Source organism: Bos mutus, chromosome 11, assembly GCF_027580195.1.
Source record: "Bos mutus isolate GX-2022 chromosome 11, NWIPB_WYAK_1.1, whole genome shotgun sequence".
In the NCBI taxonomy this organism is placed as follows: domain Eukaryota; kingdom Metazoa; phylum Chordata; class Mammalia; order Artiodactyla; family Bovidae; genus Bos; species Bos mutus.
Window position 1 is genome coordinate 7,642,457 of NC_091627.1, and position 26,868 is coordinate 7,669,324.

Genomic DNA, 26,868 nt, shown 5'->3' on the forward strand with positions numbered 1-26,868 from the left:
TTGTTGCAGTGGCCTCTCTTATCACAGACCACACTACTGCACGTGGGCTGGGTCGCTGTGGCTCCTAGGCTCTAGAACACAGGCTTAGAAGTTGTGGCACACGGGCTTAGTTCCTCCACAGCGTGTGGAATCGTCTTGGAGCAAGGAGCAAACCAGTGTCCCTTGCATTGGAAGGCAGACTCTTCACCATTGGATCACCAGAGAAGCCCCAATTTTTTTTAACTTTTTATATTGAAGTATTATAAGCTTTCCCTCAGTGGTTTCTTTTTCTTTTTTTTTCTCGGCCACACCACAAGGCTTGCAGAATTTCAGTTCCCTGAGCAGGGACAGAACCTGAGCCTCTTCACCGAAAGTGTGGGAGTCTTAACCCCTGGACCGCCAGGGAATTACTACAATTTTACCAGCTTCTGGATATAATCATCTGTAAACGACTCATATTTAAAGTGTACACTTCTATAGGCTTAGACATATGTGAAACCACAATTAAAATAATAAATATACCCATCACCCCCAAAGGATTTCTCCTGCTCTTTTCTCCTTCCTCCCCACCTCCATGCCCAGGCAACCACTGATCTGCTTGCTGTCACTACAGATTAGTTTGAGTTTTCTAGACTTAATTTTTTTATCTGGCTCTTTTCACTCAGCATAATTACTTCAAGATTCGTGCATGTTGTAGCATGTACCAGCACTTTTCATTGCCATAGATTCCATTACTAGATGAATCAACCGCAGTTGATGCATTCATCTTGGTTGAACACTTGGGTTGTTTCCATTTTTTGTCTGTTACACTGAAAGCTACTATGAACATTGATGCAAAAGTCTTTTTGTGTGCCCATACTTTCTCTTCCCTTAGACTGGAATGCTGGATGAATTTAAAATTTTTTTAATCTGCTAAAGCATTTTCCAAAATGGCTGTATCATTTTACAGCCACTGCAGAAGTGTGTGACAGTTTCTCTTGTACCATCTCCTCACCACTGGTGGCTTAGATGGTAAAGAGTTCGCCTGCAATGCAGGAGACCTGGGTTCAATCCCTGGGTTGGGAAAATCCTCTGGAGGAGGGCATGGCAACCCACTCCAGTATTCTTGCCTGGAGAATCCCCATGGACAGAGGAGCCTGGTGGGCTACAGTTGCAAAGAGTCAGACACAACTAAGTGACTAAGCGTGCGTGTGCGCACACACACACACACACACCTCCTCACCAGCACTTAGTGTAGTTGGTCTTTTTTATCTTAGACATTCTAGTAGGTGCATAAAAAGTGAAGTGAAAGTGTTACTGACTCAGTCATATCCAACTCTTTTCTACCCCATAGACTGTAGACCACCCCCAACCCCCCAGGCTCCTCTGTCCATGGAATCCTCCAGGTAGGAATACTGGAGTGGGTAGCCATTCCCTTCTCCAGGGGATCTTCCCCACCCAAGGATGGAATCCTGGTCTCCCATATTGCAGGCAGATTCTTTATCTTCTGAGGCAGCAGGGAAGCCCTGTGGTATCTTCCTGATGTTCTAATATGCATTTCAATAAAGATTAATCTTGTTGAACATATTTTCATGTGTTTGCCATCTATGTATCTTCTTTGGGGAAGTTACCTGTTCAAATCTATTAAAATTTTCCCATTGTTTCCTACTGAATTGCTTGTTTCCTTGTTGAAACTGAGTTTTGGGAACTCTTTAGATATTCTGGATGAATGTATTTTCTTTTTAATTGTGGCAAAATGAACATAACATAAAATTTACCATCTTAATTATTTTTAAGTACAATTCAGTAGTGTTAAGTACACTCAACATTGTTGTGGATCTAATCTCCAGAATTATTTTCACCTTGCAAAACTGAAACTCCCACTAAACAACTCCCCATTCTTCCTTCCCCAGCCTCTAGCAACTTCCATTCTATTTTCTGTCTATGAATTTGACTACTCAGGTACCTCACGTAAATGAGATAGAGTATTTATTTATCCTTTTTGTGACTGGCTTATTTTGTTTAGACTCATCCATGTTTCAGCATGAGTCAGAATTTCCTTCCTTCTAAAGGCTGAATAATATTTCATGTTTTGTTGATCCACTCATCCATCAGTGGACACTTGGGTTGCTTCCACTTTGGGGCTACTGAAAATAATGCTGCTGTGAACCTGAGCGCACAAACATTTCTTCAAGACCCTGTTTTCAATGCTTTGGGGTATATACCCGAAAGGTAAATTGCTGGGTCATATGGCAATCCTCTTCTTAATTTTTTGAGAAACTACCATACTGTTTTCCATAATGGCGACACCCATTTACATTTTTACCAAAAGTGCACATTTCAATCTCTCCACATCGTCACCAACACATACTTTTCTATTTTTATGATCATAGTCATCTTAATGGGTATGATATGGTACGTCTTTTTTTTTTTACTTTACAATATTGTATTGGTTTTGCCATACATCAACATGCATCCGCCACGAGTGTACACGTGTTCCCCATCCTGAACCCCCCTTCCACCGCCCTCCCCATACCATCCCTCTGGGTCATCCCAGTGTACCAGCCCCAAGCTTAATGTATCCTGCATCGAAAAAATATGGAACACTTCACGAATTTGCGTGTCATCCTTGCACAGGGGCCATGCTAATCTCTGTATCGTTCCAATTTTAGTGTATGTGCTGCTGAAGCGAGCACCGTCTTTTAATTTTTTCATTAAATTTTTTCCTATTTTTTGGTTGTGCTGGAAGATCTTAGTTCCCCCACCAGAAATCAAATCCATGTCCCCTGTAGAGAAAGTGGTGTCTTAACCACTGAACCACCAGGGAAGTCTCCATCTGTCTTTTGTAAATGTGTGACTTGTAGATATTTTCTTGTGGTTTGTGGCTTGCCTTTATAGGCTTTTTTTTTTTTAAAGAGCATTAGTTCCTAATTTTGATAAAGTCTGAACAATCCTTGATGTCATATCCCTCAATCTTTTACCTACTCTGATATCACAAATATTTTTCTCCTACAGTTTATAGTTTTAGGTTCTATTGTTGGGGCCAATGTGAAGAAAGCAATGAGGACTCCATCTTGAAGTCTGTCATCCATCTTAAAAACAAGCTGTGAACTGGGCCCTGAACCCTGCCCAAGAGTGAGGAAACCATTGCTAGTGAAAACCAAGTCTCCTGGAGACCTCCCTCCTTACAGATGACAAAGGGAGACTGTAGCTGAGGTCAGGCTGCCCCTGTTAGATTAACCATGGAGACATCCCCCCTTGATGTGTAATCATTATTCCCCCACTTTAACCTTAATTGTTTGTTCTCCTAGCACTTACTTGTTGTAAAGCTCAATCATATACAACAAAAAGGTTGCTAACATGTAACCTGTCACATAGTCCGGGCTATAAAACTGTGCTTCTCAGAAACATCAGGGTCCTTGTTGGGAACTGATTCCCCCTGGACCCGCTGGCCTAATAAACTGTACTCCATGGTCCTGAGTGTCCTTTGGGGTGTGTTTTGTGACTCTGGATTCCACGAAACTATATTTAGATCTGTGATTCATTTTAAAACATTTGCGACCCACTTTGAATTAACTTTTGTAAATAGTGTTGGGTATGTATCAAAGTTCATTTATTTTCATATGAATATCTAATTGTCGAAGCACCATTTGTTGAAAAAGTTATCTTTTTTCCAACTGAATCAAAATCAATCATGTACTTGCAGGACTTATTTCTGGACTTTCTGTTGCATTACACTGATCGCCTCGTCTATCCTTTTAGCCTCACAACACTACTTAAGTATCTCTGTAAGCCTTAGAGCTCTACACGTAGCCCTATAATTCTGTAGCTTTATAAATTCTTAAAGTTAAGTAGTGTTAAGTCCATCAACTCTGTTTCCTTTTTAAAGGTTATTCTGGTTTTTGACCTTGATAATTTGTGTTGTATAGGAATTTCAGAGTCTGCTTGTCAATTTCTCAAAAACAAAATCTGCTGGGATTTTGGTTGGGACTTTTGAAACTACAGATCAATTTGGAAAGAGGTGATATCCTAACATTATTGAATCATCTGATCCATGAACATAATACATGGCTCCTGGGATTTTGGTTGGGACTTTTGAAACTACAGATCAATTTGGAAAGAAGTGATATCCTCACATTATTGAATCATCTGATCCATGAACATAATACATGGCTCAATTTATTTGGATTTCCCTGGTGGCTCAGTGGTAAAGAATCCATCTGCCAGTACAGGAGACCCGGGTTCCATCCCTGGGTCGGGAAGATCCCCTGCAGAAGGAAATGACAACCCACTCTAGTATTCTTGCCTGGAGAATTCCATGGACAGGGGAGTCTGGTGGGCTACAGTCCATGGGGTTGCAAGAGTGGGACACGCCTTAGTGACTAAACGACAACAGCCATTTATTCGGGTCTTTAGTTTCTCTCGGGATTTTCCTAGTGGCTCAGACAGTAAAGCGTCTGCCTACAATGTGGGAGACCTGGGTTCGATCCGTGGGTTGGGAAGATCCCTTGGAGAAGGAAATGGCAACCCACTCCAGTACTCTTGCTTGGAAAATCCATGGATGGAGGAGCCTGGTAGGCTACAGTCCATGGGGCCGCAAAGAGTCGGACACGACTGAGCGACTTCACTTCACTTCACTTCACTTAGTTTCTCTCAGCTGTGTTTTGTAGTTTTCAGTGTACAGGTCTTACACATAATTGAGGCCTTAAAAAGCATCACTACAAACAAAGCTAGTGGAGGTGATGGAATTCCAGTGGAGCTATTCCAAATTCTGAAAGATGATGCTGTGAAAGTGCTGCACTTAATATGCCAGCAAATTTGGAAAACTCAGCAGTGGCCACAGGACTGGAAAAGGTCAGCTTTCATTCCAATCCCAAAGAAAGGCAACGCCAAAGAATGCTCAAACTACTGCACAATTGCACTCATCTCACATGCTAGTAAAGTAATGCTTAAAATTCTCCAAGCCAGGCTTCAGCAATACGTGAACCATGAACTTCCAGATGTTCAAGCTGGTTTTAGAAAAGGCAGATGAACCAGAGATCAAATTGCCAACATCCGCTGGATCATTGAAAGAGCAAGAGCATTCCAGAAAAACATCTATTTCTGCTTTATTGACTATGCCAAAGCCGCTGACTGTGTGGATTACAATCAACTGAGGAAAATTCTGAAAGAGATGGGAATACCAGACCACCTGACCTGCCTCTTGAGAAACCTTTATGCAGGTCAGGAAGCAACAGTTAGAACCGGACATGGAACAACAGACTGGTTCCAAATAGGAAAAGGAGTATGTCAAGGCTGTATATTGTCACCCTGCTTATTTAACTTATATGCAGAGTACATCATGAGAAACGCTGGGCTGGAAGAAGCACAAGCTGGAATCAAGACTGCTAGGAGAAATATCAATAACCTCAGATATGCAGATGACACCACCCTTATGGCAGAAAGTGAAGAAGAACTAAAGAGCCTCTTGATGAAAGAGGAGAGTGAAAAAGTTGGCTTAAGGCTCAACATTCAGAAAACTAAGATCATGGCATCCGGTCCCATCACTTCATGGCAAATAGATGGGGAAACAGTGGAAACAGTGTCAGACTTTATTTTTGGGGGCTTCAAAATCACTGCAGATGGTGATTGTAGCCATGAAATTAAAAGACGCTTACTCCTTGGAAGGAAAGTTATGACCAACCTAGACAGCACATTAAAAAGCAGAGACTAGTCAAGGCCATGGTTTTTCCAGTAGTCATGTATGGATGTGAGAGTTGGACTATAAAGAAAGCTGAGCACCGAAGAATTGATGGTTTTGAACTATGGTGTTGGAGAAGACTCTTGAGAGTCCCTTTGACTGCAAGGAGATCCAACCAGTCCATCCTAAAGAAGATCAGTCCTGGGTGTTCATTGGAAGGACTGATGCTGAAGCTGAAACTCCAATACTTCAGCTACCTCATGCGAAGAGTTGACTCATTGGAAAAGACCCTGATGCTGGGAGGCATTGGGGGCAGGAGGAGAAGGGGACAACAGAGGATGAGATGGCTGGATGGCATCACCAACTCGATGGACATGAGTCTGGGTAAACTCCGGGAGTTGGTGATAGACACGGAGGCCTGGTGTGCTGCTATTCATGGGGTCACAAAGAGTCGGACACGACTGAGCGACTGAACTGAACTGATTCCTGCAGGTGTGGTAAGTCGCCTCAGTCATGTCTGACTCTTGTGACCCCATGGACATAGCCTACCAGGCTCCTCTCCCCATGGGATTCTCCAGGCAAAAATCCTGGAGTGTGTTGCCATGCCTTCCTCCAGGGGATTTTCCTGATCCAAGGATTGAACCTGCCTCTTAGTTATGTCTCCTGCATTGGCAGGCAGGTTATTTACCACTAGCGCCACCTGGGAAGCTCAGATTTATTCCTGAAAGTGAAAGTCACTCAGTCGTGTCCAACTCTTTGCAACCCCATGGACTATGCAGTCCATGACATTCTCCAGGCCAGAACACTGAAGTGAGTAGCCTTTGCCTTCTCCAGAGGATCTTCCCAACCCAGGGATCAAACCCAGGTCTCCCGAATTGCAGGAGGATTCTTTACCAGCTGAGCCACCAGGGAAGCTTAAGAATACTAGATTGGGTAGCCTATCCCTTCTCCAGCAGATCTTCCCCACCCAGGAATTGAACCGGGGTCTCCTGAATTGCAGGTGGATTCTTCACCAACTGAGCTATCAGGGAAGTCCTGGGTAATTCTAGGTATTTTTTGATGCTATTGTAAATGGTAGTTTTTTAAATTTCAAACTATGTGTTACTGGAATACAGAAATCAAATTGCTTTTTGTTTGCATTATTATTTATAATGATAAAATTAATTTCAAATAATACATTATTATTTATTGCTTTTCTTGACTCATATCCTGAAATCTTGCTGAACCCAATCATTAGTTTGAGAAGCTTTTTTGTAGGTCCCACAGACTTTTCTATACAAACAGATGATTATATTAGGTTCCTAAGATTTATGTAACAAATTGCCACAAACTCTATAGCAGTTTATTCCGCTAAGAATTCAATTTATTCTGTATTTATTCTGCTGAAAATTCTGTTAAAATATTTGCATCTATACTCACAAAGGATATTGGGCTGTAGTTTTATATTCATCATGTCTTTATCTTTGGTATCAGAGTAATGATGGACTCATGAAATGAGCAGGAATGTTTTCCCTTGTTTTTAGTTTTATGGAAGTTGTATAGAGTTGGAATCATGTGCTATTATTTACTGCTTAAAAGTATGGTAGAATTTATGAGAGATTTTTTTGTCAACCAAATTCCACCGATAAGAAAACTGTGCTGGAATTACTGGAATACAATGCAACTATTCAAAAGAACTAAACAGGACTATATGATCTGACATAAAAAGTGATTAAAAATATGTCACAGAAGAATTTGCATAACATGATCATTTCATAATATGATCATGAAATCCATCCTGCATTATGAGTTAACATATACACGTTTATTAATGCATTTTAACACCTTTATCGGGATATAATTCACATTTAGAGCATACATTTGAAGTGAACAGTTTGGGACTTCCCTGGTGGCCAGGTGGCTAAGACTCTGTGCTTCCAATGCAGGGGGCCCAGATAGGGAACTGGATCCCACATGTCCCAACCAAGAGTTCGCATGCCGCGACTATAGATCCCACACGAGGCAACTAAAGATTCCACATGCCACAACTAAGACCCGGCACAGTCAAATAAATGTTAAAAAAAAAATAAAGTGAATAATTCACTGTTTTTCACTCTATTCATTGTTTTTCTTTCTAACCACAGAGCTGTACATGTACAACTATCATCTATCAACCACACGATGATTATCACCATCTAATTTTAGACCATTTCCATCACCCCAGAAAGAAACCCTGTACCCATTAGCATTAATTCCTATTTCCCCCACCCCTCAGTCCTAAGGCAACCACTCTACTTTCTCCAGTAGCATATTGGGCACCTACCAACCTGAGGAGTTTATCTTTCAGTGTCCTATCTTTTTGCCTTTTCATACTGTTCATGAGCCAAAGAATGCCCTAACTACTGCACAATTGCACTCACCTCACACGCTAGTAAAGTAATGCTTAAAATTCTCCAAGCCAGGCTTCAGCAATATGTGAACCATGAACTTCCAGATGTTCAAGCTGGTTTTAGAAAAGGCAGATGAACCAGAGATCAAATTGCCAACATCCGCTGGATCATTGAAAGAGCAAGAGCATTCCAGAAAAACATCTATTTCTGCTTTATTGACTATGCCAAAGCCTTTGACTGTATGGATCACAATAAACAGTGGAAAACTCTGAAAGAGATGGGAATACCAGACCACCTGATCTGCCTCTTGAGAAACCTATATGCAGGTCAGGAATCAACAGTTAGAACTGGACATGGAACAACAGACTGGTTCCAAATAGGAAAAAGAGTATGTCAAGGCTGTATATTATCACCCTGCTTATTTAACTTATATGCAGAGTATATCATGAGAAACGCTGGGCTGGAAGAAGCACAAGCTGGAATCAAGACTGCTGGGAGAAACATCAATAACCTCAGATATGCAGACGACACACCCTTATAGCAGAAAGAAGAACTAGAGCCTCTTGATGAAAGTGAAAGACGAGAGTGAAAAAGTTGGCTTAAAGCTCAACATTCAGAAAACGAAGATCATGGCATCTGGTCCCATCACTTCATGGCAAATAGATGGGGAAACAGTGTCAGACTTCATTTTGGGGGGCTTCAAAATCACTGCAGATGGTGACTGCAGCAATGAAATTAAAAGACTCTTACTCCTTGGAGGGAAAGTTATGACCAACCTAGACAGCATATTAAAAAGCAGAGACATTACTTTGCCAACAAAGGTCCGTCTAGTCAAGGCTATGGTTTTTCCAGTAGTCATGTATGGATGTGAGAGTTGAATAACTGATGCTTTTGTGGTATTGGAGAAGACTCCTGAGAGTCCCTTGGACTGCAAGGAGATCCAACCAGTCCATCCTAAAGGAGATCAGTCCTGGGTGTTCGTTGGAAGGACTGATGTTGAAGCTGAAACTCAATACTTTAGCCACCTGATGCCAAGAGCTGACTCACTTGGAAAAGACCCTGATGCTAGGAGGCATTGGGGGCAGCAAGAGAAGGGGACGACAGAGGACAAGATTGTTGGATGGCATCACCGACTCAATGGACATGGGTTTGGGTGGACTCCAGGAGTTGGTGATGGACAGGGAGGACTGGTGTGCTGCGGTTCATGGGGTCGCAAAGATGAGGACACGACTGAGCGACTGAACTGAAACAGTATATGGGAACTTAGTTCCCCAACCAGGGATCAAACCCATGCCCACTGCACTGTGAGCTTGGAGTCTTAACACACGGACTGCCAAGGAAGTCCTAAGCATATCTTGTTTGATAATTCAAAATCAAAACACTTTTTAAAGGATTCAAAATTGCACAAACATACTGATACATGGTCAAAGACTAAAAGATGCTGTGCAGAAGAAAAACATCCACAAAATTAGTCATCAAAATTGCGGGGGGCATCATGTCGGAAAGGATTCCTCAAGAAAGTAGCATCAAAGCTGAGACAAGAAGGACAAGAGGTGTGTGCTGGATATAGATGGGAGCAAGAAAAGTGATTAGTAGGGAACAAATGGCTCAGACGGTCAAGAATCCGCCTGCAATGCAGGAGACCTGAGTTGGATCCCTGGGTTGGGAAAATCCCCTGGAGAAGAGAATGGCAATCCACTCCAGTATTCTTGCTTGGAAAATCCCATGAATAGAGGAGCCTGGAGGGCTTCAGTCCATGAGGACGCAGAGTCGGACATGACTGAGCAACTAACATACACACACACAGACACACACACGGGATAGAAGATCATTAAAAGAACCAAAAGTGTTTTAAGGTGTCTGGATTGGAGAAATGAAAGGATGGGGGCGGAGGTGGCAAGAAAGGGGAAAGAGTGGAGATAGAGACAGGGGTGCCGATCACCCTTGTCTATGTTAAGGGTTATTAAGCAAGGAAGTGCCCTGATCAGATTTATTAGTTTTGGAAACATTCACTATGGAACTATGGAGAGCCTGAGGGGAAGGAGCAGGGGGTTCCATCAGGAGGCTGTTGCAGAAATCCAGAGGCGAAACGATGGTGGACAGAGACTGGCCCTACTGGAGGAGGAGAGGGGCTGGTTTGAGAGATTCTTATAGGATCTGACAACTTGGGCAAGGAACTGAGGAAAACGGCAGGGGCCAAAGCCCACTCCCCATTGCCCAAGGTGATAGCCGAGGCGCCTGGAGGGCTTAATTAACTAACTGGAGAAGTAGCACCGCGTTCGGGAAGAAGACAGTGAGTGCTTTTGGACGCGTGGGAGTGAGCTACCTGCGGAGAAGCCAGGGAGAGACGTCCAATAGGGCGCTGGACCGAGGGGCCGGCGCTGGAGGCGCCTCGTCTGTGCTGACGAGGAAGGTGGAGTCAGTCCCCCCTTAACCATTCCTGGGCTCCGGGGAACCTCAGGTCAGAGCGCCGCCGGAAGCCGGTGTCACCGAGCCGGTTCCCCCCATCAGCGACCCAGTCCCGCGAGCGCCAGTGAGGAGCGCCCGGAGGACGGACTGGAGCAGGCACCAACCACCGCTCCCCCACTCTACTACCCACTTACCCGGCCCGTGTCCAGGAGAGGAGGCGACACGGGGCCCCGGAACCTTCGGCCGCCGCCGCCCGCGTTCGCCGCGGGAATCGGTCCGGGGAACCCGTTCGCTGTTGCTAAGGGGCGGCCCCGGAAGTGACGCGCCTGGGGTTTGTTGACAGCGGAGGCGGCGGCGGCTGCAGGCTCCGAGCCGTAGGAGCCGGATCGGGGGTGGGGCCGGGCCCCGGAGTCAGCGCCCGGCGGCCCTCCGCCCCGCCCGCAGCCCTAAGGGCAAGGTAACGGCCACGGGGTCCCCCCCTCCCCGCGCCACGGCGCGACCCCCATCCCGCCCGGGGATCCGGTCCCTGGGATTCCCAAGCTCCGCCCCGCCGACCCCCGGTCTTCCCCAGACCCCGGCCCTAGCGTGGCGAGATCCCCTGCCTCCGCAGAAGCTCTGGCTCGGAATTCTCCCCGGGCCGCATCCTCTGCGCCTCCTCGCCGAGGAAAGCACACCCCGTTCGTTCCCGGGGCCAAGGGATGGATCTGCGTCCTACCCCTTTCTCCTCCTGCCTCCGGTGCCTCACCATCGCCGCTGCAATCATTTGCAAAGGTCCATCTGAGCCGGAGGTGTGGGAGAACTCCCTGGTCTACCCCTGCTGCCAGGTCTGAGAAACGTGCCTTTAAAAACCTGAGCACCCTTCGTCCAGAAAGAAAATGACGCCCTGTCCATGGCCCCTACAAAATGGGGGATAGATGCAGGGCTGGAAGAACTAGCCTCTGCCCCTCCTACCTGTTGGATGAGCTTGAGTTCCCCGAAAGCAGTGCCTGAAAACTCAGGGATGACACGAATGGGGTCGTTGGAATCCAACAGGGTGGGAAAGGGATGGTGTAGTATTGTAAGCCTAAGGGCCAAGGGAGCCTGATAGGTGAGTTGAAAGTGAAACTGACTGCTGGCTTACAGCTCTGTGGGTGGAACTTGATTTGGCTGCGTTGGGGCCCAAGGTGTCCAAGATTGCCAGTCTTTGTGCCAGTAAGCACGGTGTTTGATTTTTTAAATCAGAGAGGGAATGTCTGATGCCCCCATGGAAAAATTCCCCCCATATGGTCTTCCTCAGAAACAGTGTTTCTCTTCAGGATTCAAGCTGGTTAGAATGAGTATTGAGGACAGCTTTGGAAAGGGGCATACACTTGAGTGCAGGAGGTGGTTGCCAGTTGGTAAAGAAGTCTCTCTGTTTCAGTTCACTCGTTCATTCAGCAAATCAGAAAGTTATGGGAGATGGAGAAAAATATATGTAGGGTGGAGGAAAATAGAGCAGGAAGGGCCATGGAAAGGGTCGGATACTGGGTTTGCCCTTTTTATAGAGGGTGATCCAGAGAAGGGCTCTAATAAGGTGATGTCTGAGCAGAGATCTAAAGGGAGGGAGGGAGCAAGTGCAAAGGTCCTGAGGTAGAAAATCTGATGGTTTAATGACATAGCAGGAGGACAGTAGGGCTGGAGCAGAATGAAGGAGGGGAAGAGTGATTGACAAGGAAATCAGAGAAGAGTATGGACGAGACATTGGTGGGGAGGGTGTCAGGGGCTGTTCATGTGATGTACGGTCATAAAGGTGTCTAATGGGACACCTTTCAGAACTGCACTGATTTGAAGTGTCTGGTGGTCAGAGAAAACACAGATTTGTTCTAGGTGACAAATGGCCGTTGTCCTCTGCCTGGCATTGTAAGTATTCTTTCTCCATCTTGGCAATGACCATTGATGGAATAAATTTTAAAAAGGGTGGAAATAGAGTACTGTATTTAAATCTGGTCATAGCACTTGCTTGCTGGTTATGAGAACTGGACGAAGGACCTTTTCCCATCTCTCTGTCCTCATCTATAGCATAGGATTGTTGGGCTAAATGAGAGGTCATGTACTGAAGTGCTTGGTGCACTATTTGGTGCATATTAAGCCCTCAGTAAGTCTTGCAGGTATGCTGAGGGCAATGACGATGGTGAGGAAATGTTTGCATGTGTCTGTCTCAAAGCCTTTCTTTTTAGCACCAGCTAATGATGTCACTAGCTCTCGGCTGCCTCTCTGAACTTGTAGAATTCTGGAGAACAGTGGGGGAGACAAAGTGGGAACTTCTTGTCACCCCTCAGTGGGAACAGTGGTTGCACATCACTGTCATAGAAGCTGGATCCTGGCTTTTCTGATACCAGTGGGAGGTTATGGGGGCTCTTTTTTTTATTAAGGGCCCAGCAAATCCCCATTTTTCCATGTAATGTAGGCCAAACGATGGTGTTGAAATAGATATGACATGGAGATGGGTCTCGGGGAGCAGTGTATTTTGGCATGTGGTTGGGGTGTGTATGGCTGATGGAGACTGTTGATCCTAGATGTGCCAGCAGAGGCTAAGATGTTTGCAGCCTGCCTGATAAGGCGGTGGAACAGTAGTGGTTGCTCTCTCTCCTCAACCCCCAAGCCCGGTTCAGAAGCTTGGGTTCATAAGCTGGGCAGGGCAGCTGGGCCAGAGGATTTGAAAATGAAAAGTCATAGCACACTGACTCTGAGAGCTGGGCTGCTGGAGCCAGTTGCTGTGGGTAGAACCTTGGACCAGTCATCTAGGGAGCTGGGGTCAAGGCCAGCTCTGCAGCTGGTTCACTGCGTGAACTTGGACAAGTCCTATCCCTTGCCTGGGCCTCCATTTTCCTGTGTCTATTCTAGCTCTATGCTGTTGGGAGAATGAAATGAGACACAGGCTTTAAAAGAATTCAGCGCACTCCAACCGGCTTCCCTTGTGGCTTGGCTGGTAAAGAATCCGCCTGCAATGCGGGAGACCTGGGTTCAATCCCTGAGTTGGGAAGATCCCCTAGAGAAGGGAATGGCTACCCACTCCAGTATTCTGGCCTGGAGAATCCCATGGACTGTGTAGTTCATGGGGTCGCAAAGTATCAGACACGATTGAGTGACCTTCACTTAGTGCACTCTAATGTTCCTACGAGGTAAGAACAGCTCTTGTCATTAGCACCACCACGATTCTGCAGGCTTCACTTTGGGGCATAGGACTTCAGTACCTCAGCTGCTCTTGACTCTTGAAATGCAAGTTCAGAGACCCCTCTTGGAGCATTTACTTTGAGACCAATATCCTGTGACTGGTTCAATCACTGACGCTAATTTTTCCAGCTTCAAAAATGGGCATAAGGATCTCTCCAAGCATTAGTCTTGGGAAATCCCTCCATAATTATTGGTTACCACCTTCTTGCCATTATTTCATCATGTCTCCTCAGCAAACCCATGTGGTAGGTGCTGTTGACAACTCGTGGAAAGATAAGGACCCTGATGAATATTGAGGCTGGTGAACATTGCTTGGGGACCTCATGGAGCTGAGGCTCCTTCACCCACAACCAACCAGTCATGTGGTTACTGTGTCATGGAGACCCCATGAGTTACACTGGGTCCCTTCTTCAGGAAGCTTCTAGTCCTGTGGTCAAAAAATAATATATGCCCGTAGGATAGTTAGCAGTGATGCCTGATCATCTATGCTCAGTGCCCAAGGACAGTCCAGGTTGTAAGGAGGTGAAGGCTCATGCTACAGAAGGGGGAGCTGAGGCTTGAAGAAATGGTTCCTGCCCACAGCATAATGATGGAGAGAGCCGAGCTCCTCCTGGGAGGGCACATCATCACACATCTTTGAACCATAGTTTCTTCATCTGGAAAACAAAATCATAGGTCCTTGTAGGTTATCTGTGGCTTCAATGAACACATGCATGGAAAGCACAAAATTCTGGGTCTCAGAGTAATGAATACATGTATACATACTGATATGTACACACGGACCTGGGTATGTATACATAGTCTGTGGCCAGTTCACCACTGAGTCTCAGCTGCCTCATCTGTAAGTGGTCGATTATAACTCCTGCCTCATGTGGTTGTTGGGAGAATTAAATGAGTTAACATGTGCGGAGTACTTAGCAGGGTCCTCGGAATACGGTGCTCAGTATGACTGTGATCACCGTTTGATTGCAAGCATGGAACCCACGTGTCCCCGAGGCCCCTCTGCCTCTTTGTACACCGGTGAGGGGTGATGCGCTTTCCATTTCCACATCTTCCTAATGTCACCCACCCTGCAAATTAGTCTCTGCAGGTCAGAGACCCGCTGGTATGCCCTCAGATCCTCGCCTGCACCCCTGCCCCCAGCATCTGCCCTGACCCCCTCCACAGCAGCCTCCCACCCCCTCTATCTGGCCTGTGATCCGCTCCCTCCTGGAAAGCTTCCAGCCTCTGTAAATAGGATATTTGTTTGGGTTTTCCCTGTAGCTCCTGGGTTAATATTTCACAGGGTGGGCACCGCTTAGAGCTTCTGGCTCCCCCAGCCTCTGTCGGCTGGGTGTCAGGACACTGGCGGGGTCCCATGTGCCCTCCTCTGGATCCCGGATTCCCTTCTCCTTCCACTGGATGGACAGGAGACTGGATGGCTTGGTGAGAAGCACGGGTTTGGTTTAGGTTTGGATTGCACTGCACTCTTGTCAGTTGTGTGACTTTAGACAAGCCTCAGTGTCTTCATCGGAATACAGAGTAACAATCTCTACCTCAGGGTGTTTTAATGGGGCAACTGGGGCAGAAGCAAACCTTTATTCGGTTATGTGCCAGGCACAGGCCAGGCCCCAAGGACCCAGGAGGGTGGAAGCGGAGAAGATTCCTCTCCTCCTGAATCCTCGCAGCCCAGCCCGGGCTGGGGGAGGAGTTGTTAGACAAATTATTATACAAGCGATGAATTAGCCACAAGCACAGGATCCTAGAGAATGTCATTTGTTGGTTAAGTTAGCAACTATATGAAATAAAGCCGTAAGGAGCTTAGACTGGAAGCAGCCAACTTGGAGGCGAGTGTTACTGTTCGCTCCCCACTGCCCCCCACCGCCCTGGATGTCATAGCTCCTGTCAGATGCAGGCAAGAGATAGGATGAAGACGCAGGTTCTTCTGCTGTGTGCTCGTTCTGTTATAATCAGAGTTCTCTCCATCTCCAGTTGCCAGAATCCCAAATGGCCAGTGCCCACCATGAGAATGCAGAGCCCGAGGGACTAGTCGTGGGGTGGGTAGAGATGCCCACCTCTGGCCTGAAGGGGTACAAGTAGGGGGGGCCCCCAGGTGTCTCAGCCTCTGTGCTGAGATGTATGGCCCATTCTTCCTCCAGCTCATCCCCGCCCCCAGCAGCAGGGCTGGCACTGCCAAAAGCTGGTTGCCAGATCCGTGCCATCTGGCCGGTTATCTTTTGAAGGCACTTGGTTCATCTTGGCGGCTGAAAAACTGGTGTTTCTTCCAGCTGAGGAGCAAGGTTAGGGCCGAGCAGCTACCTGGGTGACTGGGCTTGTCCTGCAGAAAGGGCAAACCCCCTGCAGCTCTCCCATTCAGAGTGGGGAGGGTTCTGCTCTGCCCCCTGGGTGCTGGCACTGTCCCGGGCACAGCAGGCAGGGAGCATCCGAGAGTATGCCTTGCCCCCCAGGTTCCCTGCTTGTGCTGAAACCCTGCAACACACATGTCGTGCCCACATGGGGCATGCGGCCTTTGTTCGGCCCGGAGTCGTGGAATCGAGCCTGTGGTGCCAGGGCCCCACACCCTCTGCCCTTTCAGTCTGGGAGCATCTTATCCTTTTTCCTGGAATGCCTTTCCCTTCTCTCCCTGCCACCAGAGTGAACTATGACTCATCTTTTGGGTCGCTGCTGAAATGTCACTTCCAAGGACGCCTGCACTGACTCCCCAGCCCAGGGCAGGTCCCCTGGGGCTCGGGCACCCAGAGCCCCAGGTACCACCCTCTCCTTCAGAGCACGGGGCCCAGTGGCATGGGTTTGTGTGCTTCTTAGGTGGAGGTGTCTGTCTCCCTCTAGAACCAATGTGCTGCACGAGGACCAAGACGTGCCTGATAGACAGTAACCCTGGGCCAAGTACGGGGATAGGGGAAGAGACAGCCTGGTTCCTGCCCTCAAGCAGCTGGCTGGCTGGCAGGGAAGCTGGATTGTTAAACCAGCATCGGTTCAAAATGTTAATTGTGGTAGGGCCCGTGGGGCAGCCAGCTTGAGAACCCTGGGCAGGTCAGGGAAGGCTTCCCAGAGGAAGCAACACTAAGGCCTGAGGGTTTGGAGACATCAGCTGAGTAGAGTTCAAAGGTAGTGTGGGCTGGAGCGGTTGGGAGATGCTTCCTGGAGGAGGGGCAGGAATGTGTTTTGGGGGTTGGGAACGGGGTTTAGGGGAGAAAGTGGATGACTGAAGGTCTGAAGGTGACCCTCTGCCTCTGGCCCATTGCCAGGAGGCCACTGAAGGCCAGTGTGGCTGGAGTAGGGAGTTGGAGGCGGCGAGCAGGCTGCAGAGCTGGTTCCACTTCTGGAGGCCTTGAGTGACTGAAGAGATGAACTCGGCAGTTTCCAGCAGGATCCATGGCCCTGCCAGCGGTGCGCACGCTGGGCCCAGCTTCCCGGGCAAGAGGCTGCTGCCCTCTTGAAGATCTGAGAGTGAGCGCAAGCAAGGGAAGGCAGGGCCCAGGCTGCCTGTTTATTGTGCTTTTCCTCAAGGGTGTCACGGCACCAGTAGAACAGCTGGCATGGTGAGCCTGGTGGCAGGAGACCCAGGCCCGAGGAGCAGGGGCCTGGAGCTGGGGGGAGCAGACCCTGCACTGGGAACCAGGGCAGGTGAGGCAGGAGAAAGGGGTGATACGGTGATGGTGATGGTGATGCAAAAGCTTTTAGTGAGCAGTTACTGTGTGCGAGGCACCATGCTGAGCCCTCGCTATATTGCTTTGTTATCTGCACATGGTGTTCTCTGTTGTAGAGAAGAAACCGAGGCACAGAGAAGTGAAGACGCTTGCCCAAGTTCACCAGCCCTCAGTCAGTGGGGCTGAGACTGGAAGCTGGGTTGGCCTGTCTCCAGAGCTCTTAGAGCACAGTCACCAGTGGTGTCAGAACTTAGAACTGGCCGTTCCAAAGGGCTCAGTGTCCTGTGGCCACCGCTCGGTTTCCCGAGCAGACCAGAAGCCTCAAATGTGGATGCAGAGGCTCCAAGAAGCCAGGGGTGGTGCGGGGGCCTCACCTCCTGCAGAGCTGTCCAAAAGATGAGGTTCCTGTCCCAGTCTGGACAGTCCCTGTCTCTGAGCCTGAGTTTCCTCTTCTGTAAGGTGGGGTCATAACCACTTGTGCACTGAGTTGTGTCACGCCTGAGATGAGGTGTTTTTCCCAACAATCTTGTGCAGTGGGGATTGTTGTCCCCATTTTCCAGATGAGGAAACTGAGGACCAGAGAGGTTAAATAATTTACAAGTGAACTGTGGAACTGAATTGAAACATGGCTCTGTCTAACCACAGAGCCTTCACTTGGAAAAAATAAAGCAAAAACTATTGAAGGATACTATAGACTAGGACAGGCGCACAGAGCCTGAGCAGACAGTTTGAATTTCCGCAAGTGTACATACCTATCCCAGCCCACCCAGAGACCCCTGCCACTTTCTGATTACTGCCTCCTGCAAAGGTAATCACCACCCTGACATCTAACACCATAGATTCATTTTGCTTATTTCCCTGCTCCTGCTTCTTTTTGATCTTTGTTTATTTGGCTGCTCTGAGTCTTAGTTGCGACACATAAAATCTTCCATCTTCCTTGCAGCATGTAGGATTTTTAGTTGTGTCGCATGGGATCTAGTTCCTTGGCCAGGGATTAAACCAGGGCCCCCTGCATTGGGATCTCAGTGTCCTAGGCATCGGACCACGAGGGAAGTTCCTTTCTCCCCCTTTCTGACGTAGACTGTCATAGGAAAATGGTTGGGACTAATTCTTGACTGTCCTTGGGTCTATAAATGGTTGATTGTTTCCTGTCTTGTTCACTCCACTTGGAGTTGAAGGTTCAGTTTTCATTCTCTCTTAGCCACTTATGGTAGCTGAAGATGCATAGTCAGTTGGAATATCACTTACCCGGATCCCGAATCCCTTTTAAATGTGGACCTCTTTGGTGTCCAGGCCATTTTCTTTTTTGTTGAATTGCAATATACATCTTTAGAAGTGCACACGTCGTAATAGACAGCTCTCTGAATATCGACAAAGTGCACACACCTGTATGCCCAGCACTCAGATAAGGGACTAGAAGCTTCTCAGCACCCAGCCAGACCCCCAGAACAACCACAGTCCTGACTTCGGCTACCGCAGATTAGATTTTCCTTCTTTAAAAAAAAATTTTTTTTTCTTTTGACCATGTCACATGGCATTCAGGACCTTAGTTCCCCAACCAGGGATGGAACCCGTGCCCCCTGCAGTGGAAGTGTGGACCACCAGGGAGTTAATTCCCAGATTATCTTGTTTTTTAACATAAGGAAGTTAAAGACAAGTGGCTTCACTCAGTGTATGAGTATACATCTTCTGCGTCTGGCTCCTTTCGCTCAGCACCGTGAGGCCCATCCCGGCTGTGGAGAGGCGGTGCATTCTCGTTGCTGTGTAGTGTGCCGTTGGTGAGTCGACCGGAATCTTCATTCTCCTGTTTGGACGTTCAGCTTCTGTCCTGTTAGGAATAGAGCTGCTGTAGACATTCTGTCTGTCTCTCCATGAACATTTTCCTGCCTTGCTGGTGGCTGTACACCTGGAGTGGAGCTGCTGAACACTGAACGTGTGTGTGTTCAGCGGTAATAGTGTCTCGCTAGTTACACTCACAGTTCACAGCAGTTCACACGCCCACCAGCAGTGTGGGTGGCCTCCTCTTGTTCCATAGCTTCACTCAGGCTCGGTGTTGCCTGTGTTGTTGTTCCCAGTGGAGCTGTTCTGATGGCTGCAAAATGGTATCTCATTGTGGTTTTCCTTTTCCTTATGTTTACTCTTTGTTTCTTTATCCTTTATGAAATGCCTGTCCAAGTCCTTTGCCTGTTTTTTTTAATTGGATTCTGTGTCCTGATCTGTAGAAGTTTTTATACATTCTGAATACAAGTCTTTTGTTGGATATATTATTGGAAACATCTTCTGGTTTGTGAGTTGTCTTTTCTCTCTCTTAATGGCGCCTTTGGATGAAGAGTCTTAGTTTTGAGGCAGTCCAATTTGTCAGTTTCTCTTTATGGGTTTTTTGTGTGTGTGACCTACTTAAGAAATTATTGCCTACTCTAAAATCATAAAGATATACTTCTGTGTTTTCTTCTAGAAGTCTGTTTGTTTTACCTTTCACATACAGATACAGGTCTGTGGTCCATCTCAAACTAATTTTTGTGTATGTATGAATGAAGGTTCTTCACTTCAGTGCATATCAGTTTATCATTTTAATCTTATGAGTCCTTTTAAGAAAACTTTACCTACCTCAAGATCATGAAGATTCTCGGAGACTTCATTCCATTTTTTTTTATTATGCTTTTTATTTTATTTTGGACTGTAGCCAATTAACAATGTTGTGATAATTTCAGGTGGATAGCAAAGGGACTCAGCCGTACATATACATGTATCCATTGTCTCCCAAACTCCCCTCCCATCCAGGCTGCCACATAACATTGAGCAGAGGTCCCTGTGCTATGCAGTAGGTCCTTGTTGATTATCCATCTTAAATATAACAGTGTGTACATGTCCATCCCAAACTCCCTAACTGTACCTCATTTTTTTTATTTTATTTATTTTTTTGCCAAACTCCCTAACTGTACCTCATTTTTTTATTTTATTTTATTTATTTTTTTGCCACACTAGCTTGTGGGATCTTAGTTCCCTGACCAGGGATTAAACCCTGGGGCCGTAGCAGTGAAGGCATGGAGTCCTAACCACTGGACCTCCAGGAAAGTCCCCACTTTTTTTTTTAATTGAGGTATAGTTAATGTACACTGTTGTATGTTCAGGTGTATAACATACTCATTCACAATTGTTAAAGGTTACACTCCGTTTAGAGTTACTGTGAAATATTGGCTGTCTTCCCTACGTTGGAACAATGTATCCTTATACACTGTTTTACCCCTGATAGTTTCTACCTCTTACCCGCCTAACCCCGTCTCGTCCCTGCCCTTCCCTCTCCCCACTGGTAACCACTAGTTTGCTCTCTATGTCTGTGAGTCTGTTTCTCTTTTGTTATATTCACTAGTTCATTCTATTTTTTAAATTCCACATGTAAGTGATATCATATAGCCTTTGTGTTTCTCTGACGCGACCTTGCTTTTTTAATAACAGTTTTATTGAGCTGTAATTCCCATGCCATCCAGTTCATCCGTTTAAAGTAAATCATTCAGTGGGTTTTGGGTCTATTCACAGAGTTGTGCAACTGTCACGAGGGTCAATTTTAGAACATTTTTCTTCACCCCTAAAAAGAAATCCACAGCCCTTAGCAGTCACTCCCCGTTTCCCTGCACCAGCCCCCAGCCTTCCAGCCTCAGGCAACCGCTGATCTACCCGTGTCTCTGTGGGTTTGCCGGTTTGGCCAAACATTTCATGCAAATGCAATCATACCTTAGGTGCCTTTTGTGATTGGTTTCTTTGATTTAGCGGAACGTTTTCGGGGTGCAGTGTTATGCGTGCATCAGCACCTCGCCCCCGCTGAGTAATTCCATGGCATGGTTATACCGTGTTTGTGTATCCATTCGTCAGTTGATGGGCATTTGAGTTGTTTCCATTTTTGACGCTTCAGGATCATACCACGCTGAACATTAATGTACAGCTTCTCTGTGGTCATGTATCTGCATTTCCCCCCCGGGAGGAGCCCTCATTCCGAATCGTATCCGGTGAGATGCAGTGATGCCCTGTCTGTTAAACCCTGGCACGCACTTAGCGTCCCCACCATGACAGCTCTAGACAGGGTAGGTGACACAGTAGCGGACACCCCAGTGTAGCAGTTAGCAAAAGCCCCTGTCAGCTCCACCCAAGTGCTGGATCCCCAACACGGACTTCAGCCCACAGACTTTGGGAAGTCACGGAGATGCTCCGACAAGGCCCCCTGCTCTTTGCACAGGTCAAATCATGGGTAGATGGTAGCGCATCAGAGCGGGGCGGGGCAGGGGGGCAGGGGAGGGAGGAGGCAGGAGTCCTGGCCCCGACCCTGCTAAGCAGCTAAATTTGTTTTTTTTTGTTTTTAATTTTTGCTTATTTATTTGGCTGCATTGGGTCTTCATGTTGGCGTGCGGGCCTCTCTCTTGTTGTGACCTCTAGAGCATAGGCTCAGTTGTGTGACACACGGGCTCAGTTGCTCCACAGCTTGTGGGATCTTAGTTCCCTGACCAGGGATCAAACCCGTGTCTCCTGCATTGGAGGACAAATTCTCAGTCACTGAACCACCAGGGAAGTCCCTAAACTGCTCAATTTATATGTGCCTTCCAGGCACCTCAGCTTTACTACTCAGAGAGTGGACAGACCCAGGGCAGCTGGGGTCCTGGCCCTTGCCCGTGGCTCGCTTAGCTTCTTTCCCCTTCCCCAGGCCGCAGCTCTGCCAATGATCCTGTGATTATCAGAGCGTCACCGTTGCCCCTGGGCGCCCCGTCCCAGTGTGGCCCACCTGCCGGCCCCCAGCATGGCGTCCGACACCCCCGAGTCCCTGATGGCCCTCTGCACCGACTTCTGCCTGCGCAACCTGGACGGCACGTTGGGCTGCCTGCTGGACAAGGAGACCCTGCGGCTGCATCCAGACATCTTCCTGCCCAGCGAGATCTGTGACCGGCTCGTCAACGAGTGAGCAGGCGCAGGGCTGGGGGGGGCCCAAGCCTGGCATGGGTATGTGCAGAGAGGTTGGGAGTCCCGTGTGTGTCTCTGGGGGTGTGCGCACACATGGCTATCCGTGGGTGCAGGAGAGCACTGGATCCCTGTCCGTATCCATCAAGTTGTAATTGCACATGTTGGTATGTGTGTGGCGGGGTGTGCATGTAAAAGAATGTGTGTGCCCACACGTGGGTTTCTGGTGTACAGGGCAGGTTTGAGTGTGAAACTGCCGGTTTGGATTAAGAGGATGTAGAAACTTCTTATGTAAATGGAGGAGTTGCTTGCTGTCCTGTGTGTGTGTGTGCACGTGTCCATGCATGTGTGTGTGTACGTGTGCCTGTGCACACATGTCTCTTTGTGAACCTGAACACGTATTACATGTTTACGCACCAGTGCCTGACTGCTTGACCCCTGAACAGGGATGAGATCATTCGGAAACGCTCTCTGTGGCTTCTCCAAGGATCTCCACACTAGTAGAGACTCCTAGAAGAGTAATATCCATGCTTGACTGCTCGGGGTTCTGTCCAGGTTCCCCAGAGGGAAACAGTTAGCCCAGAAAGTTGCCTATAAAAGTGGGAACCTGTGTGTGACCCAAGAGCCCAGCTCGTAAAAAATGTTCTAAGTATCTAATGTAGATTGGGCACTAGATTAGACACTGTGCAGACCAGAAGTGCGTCCATTTTACAGGTAAAGGCACTGAGGTCTGGAGAAGTTCAGCTACTTGTGTGAAGTTGCCCAGGTAGTGAACATCCAACCCAGGATTTAGATTCTAGAGTGTTTGACTCCACAGCTTTTCCCACCAGGCCAGGATTCTTGGCTCCACTGGTATCTCAGCAGAACTACTGCTGAGTGCTTGCCCTATACCCAGCTCAGAGCTCCAGACCCCTCGGCTCAGTCTTGCTGTTGGATGGGGTCCTGAGTGGGGCTGATCAAGGAATCAGAAGCTGGCTTAAAGAAGACAGGGAGTGCAGACGTGTGTGTTTGTTACAGAAGTGTCTACAGTTTAGGGAGGAAGAGCTTGGGATTGCCAGTGATAAGAGGCCCTTCATCCCCAGTTACTTTTGGACTCCTGGGTCCTGGGGCCACCCTTAAACTCACTGGTCAGGTGCTCAGGATCCAACCAGGTACCATGAGGAGGAGGAGATGGAGGTTGTTGCTAGGATGATCAGGGAAGCCTTGGCAGGGGAGGCTTGTGCTGCGCCTTGAAGGGAGGGCGAGGGGCCCTCCCCTGAACCAGGCTTCCTTCCCTCCCAGGTACGTGGAGCTGGTCAACGCCGCCTGCAACTTTGAACCACACGAGAGCTTCTTCAGCCTCTTCTCCGATCCCCGCAGCACCCGCCTCACCCGCATCCACCTCCGCGAGGACCTGGTGCAAGACCAGGACCTGGAGGCCATTCGCAAGCAGGTGAGACCCGGTCATTCAGGCCCGGGCACGGCCACGGGAGGCCGCCCCAAGACAGGCAGGCAGGGAGTTGGAGCAGGAATCCCAAGGCCCCACCAGCACCCTTCCTATTGTGCAGTGCATGCGTGTGTACTCACTAAGTCATGTCCAGCTCTTTGTGACCCCATGGACTGTAGCCTGCCAGACTTCTCTGTCCATGGGATTCTCCAGGCAAGAATACTGGAGTGGGTAGTCATGCCCTCCTCCAGGGGATCTTCCTGACCTAGGGATCGAACCCTCGTCTCCTGCAGCTCCTGCTCTGCAGGCATCTTACCACTGAGCCGCCAGGGTCTTCCTACTGTGCAGACCCCTCCCCAATCCTACCTGTGGCCCAGGGCCAGGGTAGGCGTGGGCGGAGGTGATGACGGGGCTGTACCCGCCGCCAGGACCTGGTGGAGCTGTACCTGACCAACTGTGAGAAGCTGTCTGCCAAGAGCCTGCAGACTCTAAGGAGCTTCAGCCACACCCTGGTATCCCTGAGCCTCTTCGGCTGCGCCAACATCTTCTACGAGGAGGAGAACCCCGGGGGCTGTGAAGACGAGTGCCTTGTCAACCCCACCTGCCAGGTGCTGGTCAAGGACTTCACCTTCGAGGGCTTCAGCCGCCTGCGCTTCCTCAACCTGGGCCGCATGATCGACGGGGTCCCCGTTGAATCCCTGCTGCGGCCCCTCAACTCGCTGGCTGCCTTGGACCTCTCGGGCATCCAGACGAGCGATGCGGCCTTCCTCACCCAGTGGAAAGACAGCCTGGTGTCCCTCGTGCTCTACAACATGGACCTGTCGGACGACCACATCCGTGTCATCGTCCAGCTGCACAAGCTGCGGTGAGCTCTGAGGTTGCGGGGTTGCCGCGGGGAGGTGGGGGTCGGCAGTCCCAGAAGGTTCCTGAGCCCCCGGCCAGGGAGCACATGGGGCTAGAAGAGACAGTCCCATGCTTTATGCCCCTTGTTCCGGCTGGATCAGGGCTGTTCAGGGCGCCTGGGTCGGCCGTAGCAGGGACCTCGGACTGAAGCATCAGGAGTTTACGAGGCAGCCCCAGTCTGCGTCCAGCTCCTGACCCGTGACCCCCACCCCGCCCCAACCTCCAGACACCTGGACATCTCCCGAGACCGCCTTTCCAGCTACTACAAGTTCAAGCTGACTCGCAAGGTGCTGAGCCTCTTCGTGCAGAAGCTGGGGAACCTGATGTCCTTGGACATCTCCGGCCACATGATCCTGGAGAACTGCAGCATCTCCAAGATGGACGAGGAAGCAGGACAGACCAGGTGGGGCCCCACCTGCCCTGTTTGCGAGTGTGTGCCATCCAACAAGCATTGACCAGGCACCCCTCTGCCAAGTGCCGTGCTGACGAGGAAGAAATAAATCAGGCCCTCTCGAGTGGGTATGAGCTAGTGGGGACAGGCAGGTTATCACTGGGGCTGCGGTAGGGGCAACGCAGGGCTCCGGAGTGGCCTCGAGGATCAGAAGGAAGGAGGAGGAGGCAAGGCATCCAGGCTGTGCCGAAAGCTCACTCTTGAGTTTGCCAGAAGACGTTTACCACGGCGCTCTGGCAGAGGGAACAGCATGTGCAAAGGCTGGAGGTACGAGCACGGGGAGTGACTGGGAGGTTGCAGCACTCAAATGGGCTGAGCCGTGTGGTGGTGTTCACGGGAGGCTGCCGTTCCCACCACTCGTTAGGTGTTAACTGCTGACAGGCTGGACCCCGGGTTGGTCGGGTGAGAGAGCTGATTCAGAACCCCCTCTAGCTGTCTTTGGTGTTTTTTTTTTTTTTAATATTTATTTACTTATATGGCTGTGTTGGGTCTTAGTTGCAGCATCTGGGCATGTGGGATCTTAGTTCCCCAACCAGGGATCAAACCAATCTCCCCTGCACTGCAAGGCAGAGTCTTAACCACTGGATCACTAGGGAAGTCCCTGGTGTGTTTTTTTTTTTAATTGTAGTATAATTGCTTTAAAATGTTGGGTTAGTTTCTGCTATACAACAAAGTGAATCGCTATATGTATACATATGTCCCCCGTTACTGTCGTTGGTCTTAAGCCCTCCCCCCAACCTAGACTGGAATGGAGTTTGGTTGATGGGCATGTCCATTCATGGCTGTTGCGGGAACCTAAAGGTGACACGCCCTCCCTGGAACGGCAAGCAGGATTGGCTGCAACAGTTATCTCCCATCCCACGTGTTCTCTACAATGTGACCTTGTCACCCTCCCATCAAGAGGTGGGGTCTATGTCTGTCTCCTGCCTTTTTTTTTTTTGACCACACCACGAGACATGGGGGATCTTAGTTCCCTGACCAGGGATCAAACCCGTGCCCCCTGCAGTGGAAGCGCAGAATCTTAACCAGTAGACCACCAGGGAAGTCCCCTATGCCTTTAAAATGAAAAATAGACAAGGCTAGAGGGCCTAGCAGAGGGTCCCAAGGAAATGTGCTTCACCACCCCCAGGGAGAGGCTCTCCTTTGTGCTGAATCCAGGGCAGCCACAGGCCCCACGCCACTGATGCCAGCACCCTCTCCCCTCAGCATCGAGCCTTCCAAGAGCAGCATCATGCCTTTCCGGGCCCTGAAGAGGCCACTGCAGTTCCTTGGGCTCTTCGAGACCTCCCTGTGCCGCCTGACGCACATTCCGGCGTACAAAGTGAGAGGGGGCACGGGGAGGGGAGGACCAGGGCGCCCCAGGACAAGGGAGGGGGTGTCTGTCCTGGGATTAGAGATAGAATTAGGATCAGACATCCCACCCCTCAGCCACTTCCGGGATGTTTTGAGCATCCTCCATCTCCAGGTGAGTGGTGACAAAAACGAGGAGCAGGTGCTGAACGCCATCGAGGCCTACACGGAGCACCGGCCGGAGATCACCTCGCGGGCCATCAACCTGCTTTTCGACATCGCACGCATCGAACGCTGCAACCAACTTCTGCGGGCCCTGAAGGTCAGCACCAACCCTGGAGGGCCTTCCAAGGGTCTCCAGTTCATTCTCCCCCATCTCCTCAACCATCCCCCTCCTCCTTCCCAGGATACTGGCCATCCTACCCCCCGAAGCCCAACCCCATCTCTCAGCACCTCCCTTGGCCCAGCCTTGACCCTGTCCCAGGACCATGGCCGACCCCAGTTTGTCCCCCAACCCCAACTCCTGCCCTCAGGGAGCAGGATCGGGCTGAGCCCTGCCCCAGAGGACCTGTCCAAGCCCCCGCACCCCACCCCAG

General features: G+C 49.0%; 1 protein-coding gene and 1 non-coding gene across 3 annotated transcripts in view; one reads left to right on the forward strand and one right to left on the reverse strand.

The window, feature by feature from the left end:
• Nucleotides 1-2,550: 2,550 nt before the first annotated feature.
• Nucleotides 2,551-2,654, reverse strand: LOC138990089 (U6 spliceosomal RNA). Its single transcript, XR_011466255.1, has one exon. It is a non-coding gene; the product is annotated as a U6 spliceosomal RNA (small nuclear RNA).
• Nucleotides 2,655-10,718: 8,064 nt separating this feature from the next.
• Nucleotides 10,719-26,868, forward strand: part of ZER1 (zyg-11 related cell cycle regulator) — a 30,039-nt gene continuing 13,889 nt past the window's right edge. For both annotated transcript variants that reach the window (XM_005908488.3, XM_070378874.1), the window contains exons 1-7: nucleotides 10,719-10,873; nucleotides 21,952-22,202; nucleotides 23,484-23,634; nucleotides 24,057-24,493; nucleotides 24,758-24,934; nucleotides 26,189-26,303; nucleotides 26,448-26,594. In XM_005908488.3, the coding sequence (XP_005908550.1) occupies nucleotides 22,045-22,202; nucleotides 23,484-23,634; nucleotides 24,057-24,493; nucleotides 24,758-24,934; nucleotides 26,189-26,303; nucleotides 26,448-26,594 (1,185 nt within the window). In that variant the 5' untranslated portion in view covers nucleotides 10,719-10,873; nucleotides 21,952-22,044. The remainder of the gene's footprint in view (nucleotides 10,874-21,951; nucleotides 22,203-23,483; nucleotides 23,635-24,056; nucleotides 24,494-24,757; nucleotides 24,935-26,188; nucleotides 26,304-26,447; nucleotides 26,595-26,868) is intronic.